The sequence below is a fragment of the Stegodyphus dumicola genome, chromosome 2 (genome assembly GCF_044657685.1).
Source record: "Stegodyphus dumicola isolate Sdum_Otavi_A_Nest chromosome 2, ASM4465768v1".
In the NCBI taxonomy this organism is placed as follows: Eukaryota; Metazoa; Arthropoda; class Arachnida; order Araneae; family Eresidae; genus Stegodyphus; species Stegodyphus dumicola.
Window position 1 is genome coordinate 232,811,799 of NC_140769.1, and position 21,174 is coordinate 232,832,972.

The following is a 21,174-nucleotide window of genomic DNA, read 5'->3' on the forward strand; positions in this document are numbered from 1 at the left end:
CCCACCTACTTCCATGACAGAGGCGTGTGCCCCACGGATCTCTGCATATGTGGCGAAAGAGGTGACCCTGATCATTACATTTTTGACTGTAATCTAACAGACGGCAAACATCTGATTAAGCCTAACAACAATCTAATACCATTTAAGAAATACGTAATAAAGAACAGACACCTTAGGGCCAAAATCAGAGACGTTCTTATACATATCCAAAGACTCGGACTGGATATTTGTTATATCTAATGCTTATTCATCTCCATATGTTACTAAAGTATATTTGTCCTTTTTAGTCCAAAGGGATCTGAGTCCCGAAGGACTATTACTTTCGTTTTGGCATTTTGCGTCGGACTCCTATAAATGTCGGTTCACTTTTCAAACTGTTGCCACAAAATGTTAGAGTCCTGCATTATATTTGAAGAAATTAAACAATGAAAAATCTGCATAAATGTATGCATATTTCTCACATTGTGATAAAACAACGGTATCTAGAGTCATGCAATTTTGAATGCCGTAATCCTACTGCGAATATGAGCATTTGAAATCCCAAATTTGAAATTTGGAATTTGTTTTATTATCGATTTTCTATTTTGTAAAACTTTAACAAGTCGAACTTTTGAGTAAAAAACTCAACGATTTAAAAGCAAGGAATGGCAATAATCTACGGGGGAGAAAAAATCTTTTTATCTTCATCGCGTCGAACTGTGTATCGGAAATTCTAAAGATAGGCTTATTTTAAAATTATTTTGCGACATTACTATTGAACTAAATTTTATGGTTTAAGTGCAAAGAGCATGATATTTAATAAATAAAGGTAACACACAAAACATTAAGAAAACGCCCCTTTGGACGTAAATTAAAATCTGAAGCATTCCAGATTTTTTTTTTATAAATTTAAAGCTTTTTTTTTTTTTTCTTTTTTTTACGTTCCAACAATTTCATTTTTCTACGCAATGCTGATGGACGAGAGCTCCAAAGACTTGCTTATTACACCTTCCGCCTTAGAAAAGACATTTATTCTTGCATTTCGACTTTTGGAAGCATCAGTTGTTGAACTTTTCAAGGACAGTCTTTTCTTAATATGGTTTGTGTACACTATTAATACCAGAAGTCAGTTATCTCAGAAAGTCCTCTCAAGTGGTTGATGGTAAAAAAAGGAGGGGCGGGAGAACCTCGGACCCCCCTTTCCCGGGGTGTTCTCCCTCAAAATTGGGGTGGAAAGTTTAACAGTTAGCTAGGTTCGGGTGTTCTCCCTCAAAATTGGGGTGGAAAGTTTAACAGTTAGCTAGGTTCAACAATACCTCAATTACTTGTGGTACTACGGAGGTGCTGGCTTAGCTTCTACCTGTACCTGTATGTTTCTCGCATTGTGATAAAACAACGGTACCTAGAGCCATCAAATTTTGAATATCGTAGGTCTGCACCCGAATATGGACATTTAGAAGTCCAAATTTGGAATTTTTTTCCTTATCTATTTCAAATTTTGTAAAGCATTTATGAGTTTTTGATTAAGAAACTCAACGATTTCAAAGCGAGTAATGGCAACACTGTACGGAACAAAAAAAAAAATTATCTCCAGCGCGCGAGACTGTGTGTCGGATAACTTCTTTTTAAATTATTTTGTGATATTGCTGTTGAATTGAATTTTATGGTTTAAGTGTGAAGAACATAATATTTAATAAATAAAGGTTACACACAAAATGTTAAAAAAAAGTCCCTTTGGACGTAATATAAAATCTGAAAACTTTCAGATTTTTTAAAAAAATTCTTTGTACTTTGATAACTTGACATTGCTTGCCCTATGATGTGAGTAACTTGTCGAGGTTTCACTGTATATCAATTATTTATATATTACAAAGATTTCATGGAAAGGTGTAATCGTTTTGGCACTTCAAATACTGAAATTTGCCATATGATTCCTTCTAGGTATCACCGAACATGCGAAAATTAATTTGAGGCTAGATTAGAGAGGCAATCGTCTTGCCGCCTAGGCATTCGTACAGAGTGTTAGTTCCATTTAAATGTTGCCAGCCCCACTCCTAATTATTTATGTGACATCATAGAGGGATTCATAGATAGCAAATACAGAGAAATCGAATGTCGGAAAAAATTATATAATGGAATATTTTGCTAAAAAACACTAAAAAATGTGATTGCCTATCTATGCAATTAATTAAAATGCTTGAGTGTGTTTTGTAAAAGTTTATTTCAGGTAACACAGTGTTGCTTATGTTAAGATTGAACTTTACTTTTGTTGTGTGTTTACTCCAACATAACACATAAACGAGAGCAGTTTTAAACATGACAAAGAATTTAAATTGAGGGGAGAGAGAGAAAACTGGCAATTTCAACCGATCTTAATATCTACTCTCTTTATGTTCAACTGGAGCGACTTTTCTATTAGTTGATCAGTTCCCCTTTACTTTGAACATTAAATAGCAGTTGTAAAATTAAAAAAGGCAGGGTGCTAGGAAATAACTACATTTGAATTTTAAATAATTTAATTCCGTATGAATTTCAAATAATTGAATAATTGTTTATTATTTCAACCAGAAGTGGAATTCTATTTGTGTTAGTTCAGCTTTAGACTTCGAGCTGAAATTATAATAAATTTTTAGTTGCTGGATTTGTAAACTCCTTTAATGCTCTGTAACTTTTCCCGAAGCTTTCGCAAAAAAATTCAGTTGGGATACTAAAACGTTTGACCCGTACCTTATTTTAAATTAAGTTTAACACCATACTTTTTGGAAAGCTTGTAAGGATTATGTTAATTTTATTAACAGTTAAATTTTAAGTTAAAGTTCCTTTCCTGTCAAATTCTTAACTACAACTTACTACTTCCGGCCAGAACGTAGTTTTGGAATCTTTCTGAATACTTAAAGAGGAGGAGCGGTATTTAAACCCCGAAGTTACTTGCAGAGTTAGAGAGAATCAAAGTTTCTGCTTGACGCGCGTCTACCTTTTGGCCACTCTCTCTCTCAAGCTGTTATTACGTTCGGCCGTACTCAAGCCCCTGATAAGCTTCGTAGTTAAGTAGTTAAGGGACCAACTCGATTAGAATCTTGATAGCTTCGGCTATATCTCTTTAGTTAATCTTAGTTTTAGTTTATTTCTTAGACTCTTAAGTTCAAGCCTAAGTGTCGGCTTTTACTGTACACTCCAAGACAGAGTTTTGTTAAATCTTATTGGAATAATAAAGGGTTAGTTACCCTTCCATCTTTTTGTTTCTTGTCACACGAACTTAAGCGATTATTCGCCAACTAGTTCTTAAGATTCGTCACTTTCTACAGTAACTGAGAATTACACCAGTGAGAATCTTACAAGCTACTTTAGATTTAACAAATATGTAGTTCTTAAGTGTGTTTTAAGAATATTTATAGGCTGAATTTAATAAAGAGAAGAATTTCGTGAATGACAGCACTTAGTGCCCACATATTAAAATACATGAACAGTAAATTTATATAAGCCTGAAATATAATAGAGAAGGAACTCATATACCCTATTGAACTCTATAAAATATTTTCCCTTGTAAAATAAATTCAGAAAAAAACATGTGAATCTCTATTTTGAAAATAAATATTTCTCTTTACGGGAATAAAATAATTTATTTACCATAACATAATAAAAATAATAAATTAAACTCTACGGGAGATCGGCGAATTTATGTTTTTAATGGATCAGAGCCTTGCCAATACCAGCTCCATATCCATATCCCATATTATAACCATAACCCAAAGCGGCTCCGTGTCCGATGACACCTCCATATGCAACAGGAGCAGCAGCAGCTACAACTGGAGCGGCAACAGCATGTCCGTAGACTGCAGTGGCAACAGGGGCAATGTGATCGACAGATGGTCCAGCGTAAGGGCTAGCAATGAGGGCTGCAGCAGGAGTGCTGGCAGCGGTTCCTGGCTCGTTGGTCTTCACGGCAGCACGGAATCCAAGTTTATCAGCTACATAGTCTACTCGTCTAGCTCTGCCATCGATATCGTGGATGGTATAGGTTCCCTTCTTGTTACCATGGCCGTCACCTGCTTCAGATCGGGAGGGAACAGTACCTCCTATATACGAAGCCAAGCCTCTAGGGTTGCTTGAACGGTCTGACGTCATCTAAGTCGTCATTCCTACCATCTTCCTCGTGGCAAAGAATGAAAGAATATACTTCGGTGTCGTAACGTAGTGAACTGACTGTTGTTTGAAAGTGTAGTGTGCTCTAATAGAACATTTTTCATTTAAATTACTTTATTTATTTTTTATTATGCCACATAAATGCTGTGTTGCAACATGCAAAGGAAATTATAAGAATGGCCCGAAGGTGGCTGTATTTAGTTTTCCTACGGAAGAACAACTGAGAAAACAATGGATTTGGAACTGCAAACGAAAAGATGGATTCAAGCCTACGAAACATTCAAAGGTAAGCATGCATTTCATTTTTAAATTAGAAAATTCCTGAAAGATTAATGTCATTGAAAGAAACATGACTTGAAAATGCGAAAACAAAAAATTCTCAATGCAAGGGAAATAATTTACTAAAGTTCCATTGCATTCAACTATAGAAAATAAAACGAAGTTTTAATTACTTTCTATACAAGCATAGTTATATATTTATTTACTAGGCAGAAATTTCTCTTATCCCATTATGAATGAGTATTATTAATGAATTCTTTCAGTAATTTATATTTTCGGCGTCGGGATCTTTATAACACGCACATTGATTTGGGATTGTGATTAATCTTTCAGGAATTTATGTTATACAGAGCTTATACTGAATTTTAAAGTGATTATAAAATGGACCCTTTTCTCAATAACTAGTCAATAGAAAATCCACCAACCTTATAAAGTTCATATGATAACTTTAAGTAGATAAATATAAAATGCTTCAAGTCGTAATTTTAAAGCCGTTAATTTAAAGTTGTTTTAGATATAAGTATTTAACTGTTTGGGTATACTATTTCTTTTGATTTAGATAAGTCTCGTTCCACCTATTTTATTTTTATTTATTTTTTTTTTTATTTTTAAAACTGAATGTATGCAATGCCCCTTTATTATATGCTAGGAGCATTTGAGAATGCATTTTGCTCGTAACTCATGTGAACAGGAAATTAATGCTAATTATGCAGTGTTCTAAACTTTAATAATTCTAAAATCCTTAAAAAAATTATGAAATATATGTAAAAGAAAACAATCGTATAAATGGACTAGTTTTGACAGTAATTATTTTAATTTCTGGAATAAGTTACAAGGTGTTTAAATTAAACTGTCTTGTTCAAATAATATTGCCTAAGATTGTAAGCTTACTAGTTTTCATTACATGTTAGCATAAATCCTAATTAGCCTATTAAATTGTTTCATGCACACACACATCTATAAAAGTACGAGTTTCTTATGCCAATAACACCTACCTTGTTACAGTGGTTCACTTGCTACTGGCAGTAAGTTCTTGTGGGCTTGAAATTTACATTAATTTCTTATCTAAAAACACTTATATAAGGGGTTTTGTTTATTTATACTTGTTGCAGTGGAATATGAAAATGTTTCATTGTATTAATAAGTTATATAACTTTTAAAATTTTTGAAAAAAGTTAAGAAAATTATATGGAAAATAAGCAATCTAGTGAGCCTTCCACAGTAATATAATGTCAAACACAATTGATGAATGTGAATATTTCACTCCAAAATTACATAAGAATAGCCTAAAATATTTAATTACTGCAAATAAACTGTTAAATATACAAATTCTTGTTTTTTTCTTTGTGTATCATATTTTAGCACTTATACATGTTTTCAATAATTCAAGAAAAATGAATTTTTTTAATGACTAATGATGTTTTATGCTCTTAAATATAAACATTCATAGGCACACAAGTAAATTTGTACTTCTGGTTGTGAACATATCATTTGTAAAAATGTTTAGAAAAAGAGCCAGTAACTTTATATTTGAATGGTACGAATGAATGTGGTTAATCTTATTCTTATCCATCAACTGATGGTTAATCTTATTCTTTTTATAACTGTATTATCACCATTTTGAATGTAATTCCATAACCAAGTGTTGTTTTCAAATAACTGAAGAAAGAAATATTTAGGATGTAGCAATTATATATACATGAGCAATTGTATGTTACCTGAGGATGTATCAATTAAATATTACTTATATTATATGCATTTGACATATGACAACAAACATGTGCTAATTATTTGCACTTTTCAAAACTTTGACAGCATCCATGGCTCTTTTTAGCCCAAAAGAGTTAATAGTTTTGTTTTAAGATTTTGCATTATTCACTCTAAATGGCTGCATCACTTTTTTGCGTTGTGCACTTTAAATGGCTATATCTCTTCAAATTGTTACCATCCAAACATTATTGCCCTGTATTATTTTTAAAGAAATTAAATGATGAACGTTTTCCACAACGGTAACCCTTCCCTTAAGCAGATAGCTCTTGAGTGCTTTGCCATGATTAAATAAAAATACAATAAAACCCTTATTAGACTGTGCATGTATTTAAAGGATGGCGAATGCTTACGATTTTATAATTGTTTAACCTTTTGATACATGTTTATTTATTTGTTCTTTTTCATATTAAAAGGTGTGTGAACTTCACTTCAAGCAAGAGGATGTTCTGAGGCAAACTGAATTCTTTGATGAGAAAACTGGAAAGAAGATCATTATACCATTGTCATATCCTCGTTTAAAGAATGGTGCAATTCCGAGTCTGTTTCCTGATGGTCCGAGTCATCTTAGTTCCAGTGTTTCATCAAGGGAATCACCAGAGCATAAAAGACTCAAAAGAGAACAAGATGCACTCGAAAAAGCCTTAGCCTGTAGCTTAGCTGAAAAGGAAGAGTATGAACAAAAACAAATGTTTTATAATTTAGATGAACTAAAAATTTGTTTTAATACTGTGAATTTACCAGATAACTGGATAGTTATACACAGGCCTATACATACTATGATTCTTAATATTTCTAATGACAATCATCCAAGAATTCTAAAATCATTATTGATTGATTGTAATTTGAATATATCTGTAGCAATTAGAAATATACCTATTAAATCACTGAAGCAATATGTAATCCCATCAAAAATTAACAACCTTAAAGATCTTTTAAGTATTTTAGAGAAATTAGACCTATTTGCCTCAAATGATTCATCTGAAGACAGTATTCAAAATTATTTACAAATTGTAAATGAATTAATGATAATTTTAAAAGAGAAAATTCCACATAAAAACAATGAAATAAATTTTCTCGTTGAGCAACTATCAAACTTGAATTCAGAAAAACAACAATATAGGTATTCTGCAGACTCTCTAATATTTTCCACTTTACTTCACACAATTTCACCACATGCATATAATTTTATTCGAAATTCAGAAAATATTATTATGCCTCATCCACGGACCATTCAGAAAATTTTTTCAGATTTTAATATATATCCAATAAATGACCAATACAACCAAAAGTTCCTAAGCTACATAAAATTTAAATTTCAAGAACTATCAGAAAAAGATCTGCTTGTTATTTTAATGATTGATGAAATTCATCTAAATCAAGCATTTGATTATAAAGGTGGTAATTTGTGTGGAATGGCATATAATTGCAAAAATGCTGCATCTAGTGCATATGTTTTCATGATTCGCAGCCTATTATCTGTTTATAAGGATGTTGTACATATTTTGCCGGTGAAAACATTTAGTGCGGATAATTTGTATATTTTTTAAAAAAAATTGTTGTGGGATTAGAAAATATTGGGTTTAAAATTATTGCTATTGTCACTGACAATAATTCGATTAATAAAAAGGCTATGTCTCTGTTTTCCGAACCACCTAAAGTTAGTATTGTTTATCAAAACCCTGTTGACAAATCTAGGCCAATGTTTTTTATTATTGATACAGTGCATATTTTAAAATGCATTAGAAATAACTGGATAAATCAAAAAAATAATAATCAGAGTATGTTTTTCCCAAGTTTTGATGATGCTTCACATATTGAAACTGCATCTTTTTCTTGTATTAAAAAATTACATGAATCTGAAACTGGTAAGTTATTAAAGTATGCTTATGGTCTGACAATAAAAGCTCTATATCCAACTAACTTAGAAAAACAAAGTGTAAAGCTTGCATTGCAGATTTTTAATGATAATGTTGTTGAAGCATTATTTTCTTTTGGGCAGCAGAAAGAAATAATAAATTTCCAAGAAACTGGAAACTTTATTAAAATAATAAACACATGGTGGTCAATTGTAAATGTGAAATCTATTTTTAAAGGGGTTCATAAAAATAATGTATTTGAAACACCTTTCACTGTGGCAGAAAATGATGAAAAATATGTTTTTATGAATAACTTTTTGAATTGGCTAGATAGTTGGAAAAATTTGAATTTAACCTCTGGTTGCCTAACCAAAGAAACTCACTTTGCAGTATACCATACAACGTATGCTTTAATTGAGATATCAAGGTATTGTATAAATGAATTGGGTTTTAAATACCTTTTACTTGGAAAAATACAAACAGATATGTTAGAGGCTAGATTTGGTAAGTACAGGGCTTGAGCTCACCATAATATTTCTATCAGACAGGTTTATGAAATAGAGGGTAAATTAAGACTTCAGAGTACATTACCAACCCTAATAAATTCTTCAAAATTTGGAAATATTCCTCTTCATGTATCTGATTTTAAAGACACTGAAGAACAAACTTTTGATGACACTGATGTACAAACATTCATAGATGAAATAACAGTTGAAGATAGTGATATACACGACATAAAATTGGATGTACCTATTTTGACTTATATAGCTGGATATTGCTGTTATAGTATGCTAAAAAAGATAAAATGTGATGTATGTAAATCCAATATTACTATTGATAAGGAGTTAGCTTTAGAAAACGATGAAAATATTCATTCATGGATTAAGGTTTTTGATAGAGGTCTTATGTATCCTCATCCTGATATTTTACATGCTGTTATATACAATTTTATTGTTGTTAAGAAACTTATTTCAGATGAATATGAGCAAAAATTTTTATTTTCGGCAAATCCACGAGTTACAGTGTGTAAAATTACTCTAAATTTACTTCATGAAAATTTTTTTTTAGAGTTGAATGACTGTCCTAAACTTCATGACCCTCAAATTATTTTGAAAAGCATCATACAAGCATCAACGAATATTTTTCTAAATAATTACTGCAAAAAGTTGAATGATAATCTTTTAAGTAACAATTTAAATAAGCAACGGAAATTGAAAACATTAAAAAAATAATTTATGCATACAGCAGAAATGACATATACTATGTTTATAAGTTAGTAAACTTTATAAAATAAGATAGTGACACTAATCTATTGTTTCTTATTATCTTCAGACTTAATTTGTAATTCATTTTATCTAAATGAATATTTTTTGCAGAATGTAGATAGTATGTTAAATAAAAAAATAGTGCTTTTTCTATTTGTGTTGTGAAATCTTTACCAACTCTTTCAAAATGCATGCACACACACACAAAAAAAAAAAAAAAAAAAAAAGCATTTGTAATAGATAACTAATGACAGTAAAGTGCTAAAGTTGTTAAGTCTCTTATATAATATCATTTTGTGCAAAATAGGTGTATTTATTGTAAACTAGAGAAATATTGATTTTTGAAGATAAAATACTTTGCCAATTAATATTACTATTGTTTAGATTTTGAAATCAGTATCTTGCAATTTTTTAATATTATTTTAATTGAAGCAGACATGTTTATTACATTAATTTTACACTGTAAGAAGAAAATAAATACAATTTGTTTTTACCTACAATTCCATATGAGTCATTTTTATAGATATTCATGCATTTTTATGGAGGAAATTCACTGTATTCTTATACAATATTTTCATTGTAATACATGCTAAATTCTGTCAAAACTAAAATTAAATACTTTGGAATTAAAATTTCTAATGATGTGGTTGTACATATACAGGGGAAAACTTATCAAAAATAAATTGAGTAAAAAAATATTTTTAATCCTTCCCAGCTGTAAGGCTTCATGCAGTTATACTAAACTATTTTGATATTAAAAAGACTTAACTGTAATAAAAAATAAGTAGCATCAAGTTACATAAATAAATAGTCATCCCACCCTTTTTCCCACTGTAGTATGCAATGCCATTTCCTATTACTTCCAGTTATAAATTTACTGGTACAAAAAATTCAGGCCAAAAAAAATAAATAAATAAAATCCTTTTTATATGTTTTGCATCCTAATTGTGTTGCTTTCCTTTAATAAAAATCTGAATTATTTTGAAAATTTTAAATCTTACTTTACATCTTAACAATCAGGCTATATTTATTTTCATTTCTAATAGGAAAATACATAAAACTTGTTATTCTTTCAATTCTAAGAATTGAGGACATTTGATCTATTTAGATGTTTTAAAAGTTCCTACTGATTACCCTGATAAAAATTCCAGTAAATACATATATAAACTTCATATTTATCATTTGCTAAAAAATTCTCAAATAAGTTACAATGAAATGCTTTCAGGAACAAAAATTTACAAGTTACAAAAAAAAATTATATGCACATAATTAGACAAAAGGGGTGTTACAAACATTTAACAATAAGAATGAAACATAAGAATTTTGAATTCCTAGCAAGTGTCAAGTTTGTTGAATTTTTACAATTTTTCTTTTTTTTATTATTGGGGAAGATGCAGTTATGTATTCTCAAATAATGATCTAATTTAAAATGCCTAAATATATGAAATGTTTTGCTACCGTATTTTAAAACTACCAATGAATAAATATTGATAGATGCTAAAAAATAGTATTTTTCAAATCATTCTCCAGGTTTCTCATCTGTTAAGAAATTCAGTCCCACACTGAAGTGAAAAAAAAGCGGAAAATGACTAAACAATTATGTGTAAATTTGTATTTATGAGAAACAGAAAATGCCGTTAAAAATTGATTAAAATTAATTTAAGGATTTTTAGTGTTAATCAATTGTAAACTTGCTTAATTATGCGTTATCCTCTTTGTTAAGGAAGAAAATATTTAATAAGATATATATTCTTCAGAAAGCAAACCAGCATCAGCCAGATATTCAGTATATATTTATTACTACTAATCTGAAGCATGTTGAATTAATTTCTTTACTATACTGTTATTATTTTAAGCATAAAAATATATAAGGAAAGTAAGGTTAGGTATTTGAAATTAGAAAATGCAGTCGATGAAATCAAATCGGAATATATATATTTGCACACACACACATATAATATATATATTTAAAACCAAACGATATAGTAAGCCTTATGCAAGGAAATAAAAAACTACTTTTCATTTTCTCTCCTCTTAAAGGAATAACAGCGATAAGTGGTTTCATGTGGCAACCATGCTTTCTGTACATAAGGACGACTTTAGTGACGTAGTGTGCGGCGTGCCGTGGCTTCGTTTATAGGAGGTACTGGTTGGAAGCTCCGAGTTTGTCAACGATGTCATAGTTGAAAGCATAGTTTCCATAAGCCTAAAATAAAAGTAATTACTTATAAGCGTATTGACAGTGCTTCAAAATAGCTTGTATGAAAACTATTTTAAAATATAATCAGAGCGAAACACAAACTCAGTGCGTGAATTCTTATCTATCGATTCTACTGGCAGAAGTTTCTTCATATTTACATCATATTTTATCAAAAATAAAAGTTTATTTAACCGTAAGTCAAAGCAATCATATCCGTCTTTGATTTAAGACTACTTTTATGTAGAGAAAATAAATGAATGAAGTTTGACGTAAATAGATAAAAATCTTTTACCTTTCCTTTGATTAAATAAATATTATAATAATAAAGAGCATTTAAATATATTTCTTACTCCATTTTTTTGGAAGAAAAGCTTATAATTGCTTGACAGTTATAATTTATGTTTCGAGTTGTTAAATTATATTAATTCACGGAATCTTTTGCTTTTATATAGTACTGGAAATTTTATAACGTATTGCCTTAACTAAATACCAGAGGCAACAACGAAACTAGAAACTAAAATTTCTATGAATTATTTAATGAAGACAAAATATATGTGTAAATTATGTTATGAGTTCCGGCCAAAAGCACCCTGAAGTGATAGAATCCGACGAACTGGTGTTTACTCTTCTTATATTAGAAACAGTCGAGAGAATTTGCTGAGAAAATTTTACTATTATATTTATCATCACATTGCACTTATTGAACCAAAAATTACTCGTTCATTGCTCTGTCTACAATTATAAATCTTTCAACATAAAAAGGAAAACTTTAAAAAAATTTTACTTTCAACAAATTAGTAGTTTAATCCTTAGAAAACAGAAGCTTTCGCTAGCGTACATGCTTAAAATACCGAAACGCCCGTCCCTATCCATTACCCGTCCCGTCCGTTTCTCCATTCCCCGTCCATTAATGTACAAAGAGGTGTGAAGATTTCAAACGACATCCTTTCTACTTCCTAACAAAGAAGCTTTCACTAGCCTTTTAGGTCAAGCTGTATGCGATAAACTAACACAATGCCATTTGGGGAAAGTGCGCCTGCTACTGCATACTTTAGGGAAGGGAAGAAAACAGCATCGCAATCTCGGTCATTTCGGACGGTAGTGGTCATTTGAATGAAAGGCTGCCGTAGATAATTTCAATTAAATATAAGAGTTCAGATGTTTCATAAAAAGGTTTAATTTCGTTTTCGGTTCTAACTGCATTAGAATACGATGTAATATCTATAGTAGGCTATATTTTCTAAACTAAATAATATTAAGAAAAAAGGATTTACGTAATTTTTGAAAGCCTTTTTTATTCAAAACTTTTCAAATTTAAGGATATATATATATTATTGCGATTGGTACTTCGACTAACAACTCAAAAAACAGAATTTCTCATTTCCGTTAAAATTCAAAAAACAGAAATTTTCTGTTAATTATTACTAAAAACTAGCTAAAATAACTATTCTAGTGTTAGGTTACCTGATTTTTAAAAATTTCTAATAAATACACAATTGTTAAAAAAATTAAATAGCTATTCCAGTAATAGTAATTGCTTAAAAACTTGAAAGAAAATTAACGTACATCTTGTGTCCTAGAACTAGCACTGACACCAGTACTGACAAGGGGTGCCTTCAGAAGAACATTGGCATAGGAAGCTGCAAGAACAGAGCACAGGAAAACAGCCTGAAAGAAAATAGATGACATTCACTTCAATTAAAGTTCTTAGGCAACAAATTGAAATAAAGTTATAATTAAGTTAAACATTGAATTAATCTTTTCCAGGGGGCTGGGACATAAATGTCCCGCCCGTCCATCACGTTAAATGTGTCCCAAGAAATTTCAGTAATTTGTGAAGATTTAAAATTTAATCTTTAAGATGAAGTAGGAAGTGTAAGACGCTGTTGATCTGTTTTTACGCTCCTTCCTGTAAAAGTAACTGATTAAAGGGCTCTAAAACATAAAAAAGTGATCGTGCTATGTTGTGAGTCACAGGTGTGAAATTAAGTTTGCATTTACTTATGTCTAAATAATAGGAAATATACAAATTTCAAAAGATTTATGACTGAAAACTGAAAAAAATTGTACATTTGTTTCAGAGATGTTTCCCTCCAGATGAATTAAAACGTATCTTAAACTGATTTGAATACGAAAGTGTAAGTAATGCTTCAAAGCTTGCTTATTTATAAAGGTTGGTTTGGTTTATGTCATTACGGCGAAGCCTCGGGGCCTACCTGCCTAAGGGAAGGGATGCCTTCGTGGAGGACTTTCTAATGGACTACGCCCATGCAGCCAGCCCGCTCGCGGGTTTGTGAACCTCTGACCGAACTACCAGTGTTCAGCGATTTTATCGCTGGGTCGTTGGTGGATCTATACTTATAAAGGAATGCAATGCTAAAACCTGATTGCTTTCGTGAACTTCAAATAGCCTTAATGAATAAAAAGACCTGTTTTCAATATCTGATTTACTTGAAAAATAAATTCAGTGCAGAAAAGAAAATTCAGCTCCTACTTATCTAGCTGTTAGATTTAATTTTAACAATATGCTGTCTTTAAATCTGCTAATATAATTTTATAAATATCAGATTTTAACTGTAATGTATTTCCTTCCAATTTGTTTTATAACTACAATCAATAAATACATATTTTCAAACGGCACGGTTAAAGTTAAAATAAATATCCTAAATATCAAAGCGAATTAAATTATTAAAATTTATTTTACATTTTAATTTTTTTAAAACTTACTAGAAACCTAAAACTTAATAGCATAAGCTATTAAATAAATGTTATAACCATATAGATTTCTTAGATATCTCTAATCGTAACAGTATTATGTTCTTTTTACTTCAAATTCGATCTAAGATCAATCTGTAGATATAAAGAATTTAACATTTTTATGAAAATATCTTTTCCTTTGATAAAAAATTATGTCCATAATTTATTTGAAGAAACACCTGAATATTTCTTTAAATGATATGTCCTATGTATATTTTAGAACGAAACATTTTAATTGTTCTAAATGGTATAGAAAAACTAAGCCTAAAGGAAAGGCAATTTTATTTTGCATAGAATTATGGAAAAGAAATTTAATTTTCGCAGTAATTATTTTATGTCTATGGTTGTAAAGTTTAATATGTATTTGTTGTTTAATACGTTAATTGTAAAGTTTAATACGTATTTTTATTGCAAATCGTCATGTCATTAGAGATAAAATGTACAATTTACTGTAGTTTTGTTAGACAATGTTCATATAAATGGTTTATTTATAGTACCGAGGCAACGTTTATAAAAATGGAAATCTTGAAATTATGAACGAAATTTTGATTTACATTCTACTTATTAAACTTATCCTAAAAATAAAGTACATGATGTTTTATGAGTGAATTTCACGATCATTGCAACTTAAATATTATATATATAGAATAAAAATTATTAAAATTTTAAATTTTAGGAAATAAAAAATACAAAATATGATTACTATGTGCACTTATAACATTATAATAATCTTCAGATCAAAACTTCTATTTCTGCACTATTTTAAATAGAATTGTAAGAAAATTTATGTTCATATAAATGGTCATTAATACAATGTATTTAACAATAAAAAAATAAATTTTTGTTCTTTATTATTTTAACCTAATAAATTTAATAAATTAAAATTTCCAAGATTGCAAATATGATAGCACGTATATTGAATATGTTTGTACGTTTGTACAAACGTGTAATAGATGTATTAGAATGGATGATTACTTTAAAAATTTCCATTAAAATAAGTTAATGATTTAATCTTATAAATATAAGAATAAATTCCACGGATATTTTTCCGTTTTTTAGAAAATTAGGAGAAGTTTCAGAATTAAAAGGGAAGTTTTTACATGTAATATTTGGTGGGTACGAAGAAAATTCATCTCGTGAGAGTACTGCATACTTAATATCTTTTGATTTTTATTAATCAATTCAGTGCGTTCTTTTGTAGGTGTCTTAACTCGAGAAGAAACTAAAGACTTTTAAATGAAATTATGCTTATTATATAGGTAAAAGCCTATAAAGACTATATTCCAATTCATTTAAAATCATATAAAATTGGGAAATTTAAAACTATATTTAAAATAGAAAAGACAGGTGAAATTTCGCTTGTGATATTTAATATATATAAAAATAAATCTTGCCTTACCTTTGCGATCATGATGAATGTGTGATTTCTATTTTCAGAATAAAAACCTTACACTTCTCTGAAGCTTATATACTCTGCGTGGTCGTTTTTTAGGTCAGTTTTAACTATCAAAAGTAGTTATTGATTCTAAAACTGCGAAAACCGGAAAGAAATTTTTCGTCTGGATTTACGTCAAGTATGACATTGATAAATGCCGTGCCCTTGCCGTATACTTAAACGGTATGTTTTCTTGCATATAGTGCAGATAGTATCACCTATTATGTTCCTTCACAAATGACATTGAGCCTTAGTATATTGATTAATTTTAAAGAGTTTTATTTTTATACGTTCGACTAGACTACTTTTTTTTAAAACTCATTCATGAAATTTTTTATATCATTCTTCCGGCATTTGGAAAAATACACATTTTATTCTAAAACGCGACAAAATGTTCCAGCGCACTTAATCTCAAATACGTATACATCGACATGCAGTCAAGCAGTTCTTACAACGTTTAAAAAGATTAAAAAAAAAAAAAAAAAAAAATCTGAAGCTTCCAGATTTTACATTACACCCAAAGGGGTGTTTCTTTAACGTTTGTTTGTGTTTATTTATTGCGTATCATGTTATTTGAACTTAAAATTCAATTAAAACATAAAATTCAATTCAACAGCAATATCGCAAAATAATTTTCAAATGAGCAAAGCTTTAGAATTTCGGATACACAGTCTCACTCGCTGGCGTTTTTTTTTTTTTTTTTTTTTTTTTTCACTTACAGTTTTGCCATTGCTCGCTTTGAAAGCGTTGAGTTTGTTAATCAAAAATTGGTTAAAGTGTTACAAGATATATGAAATCGATAATAAAACAAATTTCATATTCCAAATTTAGGTTTCCGGATGACCATATTCGGTATAAGATTACGTTATTCAAAATTTGATGGCTGTAGGTACCGTCGTTATATCCAAATGCGAGAAACATACATTTTATGGAGATTCTTCATTATTTAATTTCTTTAAATACTCGTATATCACAGGGCGATAATATTTGGTGAAAACAGTTTTAAAAGTGAACCAATGCAAAATGCCAACACGAAATTAATAGTCCTTCAGGGCAAATTGCCCCTTTGGACTAATCTGAAAACTTTCAAATTTTACATTATGTCCAAACGGGCGTTTTCAAAAGTTTTGAGTGTTATCCTTATTTATTAAATATCATGTTCTTCGCACGTAAACCACAAAATTCAATTCAACAACAATATGGAAAATAATTTTAAAATGAGCATATCTTTAGAATTTCCGATACAGAATCTCGCTCCCTGGAGCTAATTTTTTTTTTTTTTTTTTTTTTTTTTTTTTCCGTATAGTATTGCCATTGCTCTCTTTGAAATCGTTGAGTTTATTAATCAAAAATTCGTTAAAGTGTTACAAAATACGAAACCGATAATAAAAATTTAGATTCCAAATTCCAAATTAGGGCTTTCAGATGCCATATTCGTGGAGGTGAATCTAAAAGGAAACGGCTTCGCGAATAGACAGGATGTGTCAAGACGTTATGTTGGAGCGAACGAAAGCCATATTGCGGTAACAAAACCCTATTACTCAGTTTTTCTTGCAGTTTTGAGTAAGAATGTTGCTCAAGATATAATCTACAGGTGTCGCACTTTCAACTTCAGATAAGATTTCAGATAAACCGATCTGATGTACCTGCATTCAGCCAACACAATCTATGAATTACGAACACAAATTTTGAAACAGGATTATTCGTTCAAAGATGGATGTGGTTCTGTTAGATAGCATCCAAGAGAAACATTAAATTTAAAACTACACAGAATTATCGCCCTCATTTTTCCAGGTGGCAACAGTGCTGATTTTCAACAATCAGCAGTCCAGTATACAATTGAATGAAAAACTGTTGCGAAAACCATATTTCTAAATGAATGAAACTATTCAAAATGATGCGATAAAATCGAAAAGATAAAATTAAAAAAAAAAAATTGATTCGAATTTTGAAAAAATCGCTTCGAGGTGCAGTGGCTCTAGTCTAGATGCATCTATCTACCAAATTTCGTAGCCCTGGGTCTATTAGCTTACGCGCAGGTGGGTTATAACTGCATAATCCTTCATTCAAAAATCTGATGTGAACAACCACATGACTTTTTTGTGCTGCCTACTAAATTATTCATATTTTTGTATACTTCATTTAAACTTATTTCCTCAAATTATTCTAAATTAACGGATCCCTCAAAGCAAGTTGAAAATGACTTCAAAAGCTGCAAATTTTGAAATTAAATATCCCGTCAATTTTTGTCATACGAGAGTCAAACTTCTTATATTTTTATTTTTTTCATAAAGAGTTTAAAACTTTCCCTAATATAAGTATAGAACCAAGAGACCGCATTGAAAGTTAGATCTCACTATTTGTCGAAAATAGTATTTTTTTAATTTGGGATTTCTAAAACATGAATATTTTCGTCATTTAAAACATTTCTTTAATTGTGACACCCAGACGGTATAGTGGTTAGAGGAGCCGACTGAGATACCGAAGAGTCCGGGTTTGAATCCCGGAGAAAGCATGGATGTAAATTGTATCTCCCCTTATAGGTCACTGTGGCTGTTAAGTGTCTGTCAGGTGTAGAGTATTTCTTTCCTGATGGCTATTACAGTTTCTACTTTTCTGAAGTAAATAATTCAGTGATAGAGTTCTCTTAACCGAAACTAAGAATGAATCACTATTCTAATGAATAACTGTACAGTCAAGTGTTTAGAATAACTACACGCATTTCTATATGTAAACTTCAAAATTTCTATCTGTTTTGGAATTTATTTTGATTGTTAATAAACTATAAATTCCTTTCATGAGGCAATATAAATCGTTATGATTACATTTCATATTTGTAGTTAGACTTCGTGCCAAGATTTATGTTTGGCGCAGTCAAATAATTGATTCATATTCTTTTATACCTACCTTTCATTTTTCTACATATTCTTTGAGCAGGAGACATTTTCGTGGTTATACTTAAAGACAGGGCGACATTTTGAAATGAAAAGTGCCCACCAGCTGTCAAGTGGAGCGAGCGGTTGCTGAACACTTGTGAACCACAAGTGTTTTGTCATATTTTTGTTCTTGGAAATTGATATGAATAATTCATTATTAGGATTTTGCCCATTAGTAAAGACAATACCAATGCATTTTATAAAATCTCCCTTGAAGCTAGCCTTTTGGAAGCAGATAACTCTTTGACTATTTTTCCGTAACAAATAATCGAATCTAACCCATGTCGTCAACTTAAATATCTTCAGTGACCGCCCTCTTTGTGTAGATCAAATGCATGTTTACTATACTGAAATTTCGAGAAATAAAATTAATTTAAAATTATTTAGGTGCTCTAGAACTAAATGGATAATTCTATTTCTATTTTTATTGTTGAAGCATATAAGATATTTTCTCCCTCCTTTCAGCATGCCTTCGTGGTGCAACGGTAGCACACTCGTCGCATATTCGAGAGGTTCAGGTTCGAGTCCCAGGAAGGCCATTGTTCATTTTTCATGTCTCCTTCTTTTTTAAAGAAAAAAAGCAGCTAATGACTCTAGAAGCATTAAAAAATTATTTATTATTAATATAAATCATTTAAAATAAGTTTGAAATACAAATTTTTAACACAGTTTGCTGTGAGTCCTGTTATTTTAACGGATTTTATTTTATAACTGCCACCCGGATTGCCAGTCAGTTTTGTACTTTTAAAAATCGACGTTTTGTTATACTACAGTACAATTCCAATTTATCCAAATCGCTTTCAGAATTTTTCAGAATCATGCGAAGAAAAGAAGGAAAAGGAGAAAAAGAAACTCAAAGGAAAAGGGAGAGACAAGAGAAGATATGATGACGTGTCACTTGAGGAATTAAGAAATATTCTTTTAAAAATTTCTAGATGTTCAGAAGTTAGTGCTGAGGATACAGCAGAATGGTTGGTCTGTGATTCATTAGACTCTGAGTTTCAAATTCTAAATGATGAATAAGTGATCTGAAAGTGTCGAGAAAGAAGATGATCTTAATGTCGAAGTTGAAGCACACGCGGGATCATCAACTAGGGAAGCGTTTGCTGGCCTTGAAGTGGATGGGGCGTCAGCCCGAGTGTGACCACATGCAACTTCTCATTGTCAAGTGGATGCGCGACTTGGCTGCCCGAAAACAGATAAAGACAGTCAAACAGACCGAAATGTTCAACAAAGCAATGACTTTCAGCACTTGCAAGTACTGTACAGTACGCTATATAACATGGACGTAAAAATGTTGCCTTTTCATTTTAATTCATTAAAACCTCTTTTTCTTTAAAAATAGTCTTTTTCTCCCATTTTCAACATACAGTAATTGATTAAAGTGTACGTATAGCTTTCTTTGGAAAAAAATTCAATTATCTGAATTTTTGATTATCCGAATGGAGTGTGGTCTCAATTAATTCGGAGAACTGGAGTTGTACTGTACTTGAATTAGGCAAAAGTTTAAAATGTGTGAAAAATGCAATTAGCTTAATTTTAAAAAAATGTTCTGGATATTGAAATTCGGTATAAGTAACAGTTGCACTATTTTTCAACAGTAGAGCTTTTCCAAAGAAGAATTCTATACAAATATAGTAGAAGATATCCCGAAAGTATTCCTTCCTTGAAAGGTAGTTTCTAATTTTTGGTGAAAACTGTAAGTAAATCTCTGAAAAGCATTACTAAAGCATATTGTCCTTGTGTGTTTTGCCCTAACGCATATAACCGCTGCAGTCCTTGGAAAACGTTACATAAACTGTTAAAATAAAATTCGAAGTAAATAGAACTTGTATTTCATCCCCTTTTAATCAAATTACTTATATTTAAAAATTAAGCTAAAATAAATATATATTTTTTATTTTTATTATTTATTTACGATATATTAGTTTAAAAATTATCTTCTACAGAAATATCCAAAATGAAATTATTTGTGATTAGATTAGCTTGAAATTCTTTATAAATTTATAAATGTAAATTTATCCCAATATATGTTGAAAAATACAAGTTAAAGTTGAATTTATCGAACTTGTTTTGAATCTTATATATAAAGATTTAAAATTTATCATATTCCTAATTTGCAAGGAAAGAACTTAATATGTATAAAATGAAGAATAATTGAGGTTTTTAATAGTGTCGCTTGCAGTAGTGCTTATGTAAGTGAGAAATTTGATGGAATTCATTCATTTATTATAAAATTGTATTGTTATTTTACATAGTAAGTATTCGTTTTTTAACAATATCAGTTAGCATATTTTCTTAATCATGTGCATTAGCCACAAATTGTTTTGTTCTGAACATTTTGAACAAAATTGCAGCAGTAAAAGCAATCTTATTTTAAATACTGATAGATATGAGTAAGGATGACAAATACGAGAAGAAAAATATGAGTATGAATTAAAAGTTCAGTGGTACAAGAAAAAATCTTGTTTAATTTGCCTTGCTGATAATGATGGCGAAATTACGCTGATTTTTAACGCTTTTTGTTTGTTTAGTTTTTAATTAACAAGGTTAG

At 30.2% G+C, this 21,174-nt stretch overlaps 2 protein-coding genes and 1 pseudogene across 2 annotated transcripts; 1 reads left to right on the top strand and 2 right to left on the bottom strand.

Moving 5' to 3' along the window:
• Nucleotides 1-1,935: 1,935 nt before the first annotated feature.
• Nucleotides 1,936-4,225, bottom strand: LOC118186020 (adult-specific rigid cuticular protein 15.7 pseudogene; annotated as a pseudogene).
• Nucleotides 4,226-4,252: 27 nt separating this feature from the next.
• Nucleotides 4,253-10,708, top strand: LOC118186022 (uncharacterized). Its single transcript, XM_035356000.2, has 2 exons — nucleotides 4,253-4,408; nucleotides 6,585-10,708. The coding sequence occupies exons 1-2, from the start codon at nucleotides 4,253-4,255 to the stop codon at nucleotides 7,716-7,718; spliced, it is 1,290 nt and encodes a 429-aa protein (XP_035211891.2). The 3' UTR covers nucleotides 7,719-10,708.
• Nucleotides 10,709-11,207: 499 nt separating this feature from the next.
• LOC146998902 (adult-specific rigid cuticular protein 15.7-like) lies at nucleotides 11,208-15,765 on the bottom strand. The gene is made up of 3 exons (XM_085811900.1): nucleotides 15,649-15,765; nucleotides 13,059-13,160; nucleotides 11,208-11,498 (listed from the first exon to the last, which is right to left on the bottom strand). Exons 1-3 carry the CDS (start codon nucleotides 15,658-15,660, stop codon nucleotides 11,427-11,429), a joined length of 186 nt encoding a protein of 61 aa, XP_085668026.1. The 5' UTR covers nucleotides 15,661-15,765; the 3' UTR covers nucleotides 11,208-11,426.
• Between the last annotated feature and the right edge of the window lie 5,409 nt (nucleotides 15,766-21,174).

Bases quoted from the DNA above. Each gene is read 5' to 3' on its own strand.
- LOC118186022 (XM_035356000.2), top strand. From the start codon at position 4,253: ATGCCACATAAATGCTGTGTTGCAACATGCAAAGGAAATTATAAGAAT. The intron at 4,409-6,584 runs GTAAGCATGCAT...TCATATTAAAAG, and splicing joins AGCCTACGAAACATTCAAAG to GTGTGTGAACTTCACTTCAA.
- LOC146998902 (XM_085811900.1), bottom strand. The intron at 11,499-13,058 runs GTACGTTAATTT...CTTTTATTTTAG, and splicing joins CTAGTTCTAGGACACAAGAT to GCTTATGGAAACTATGCTTT.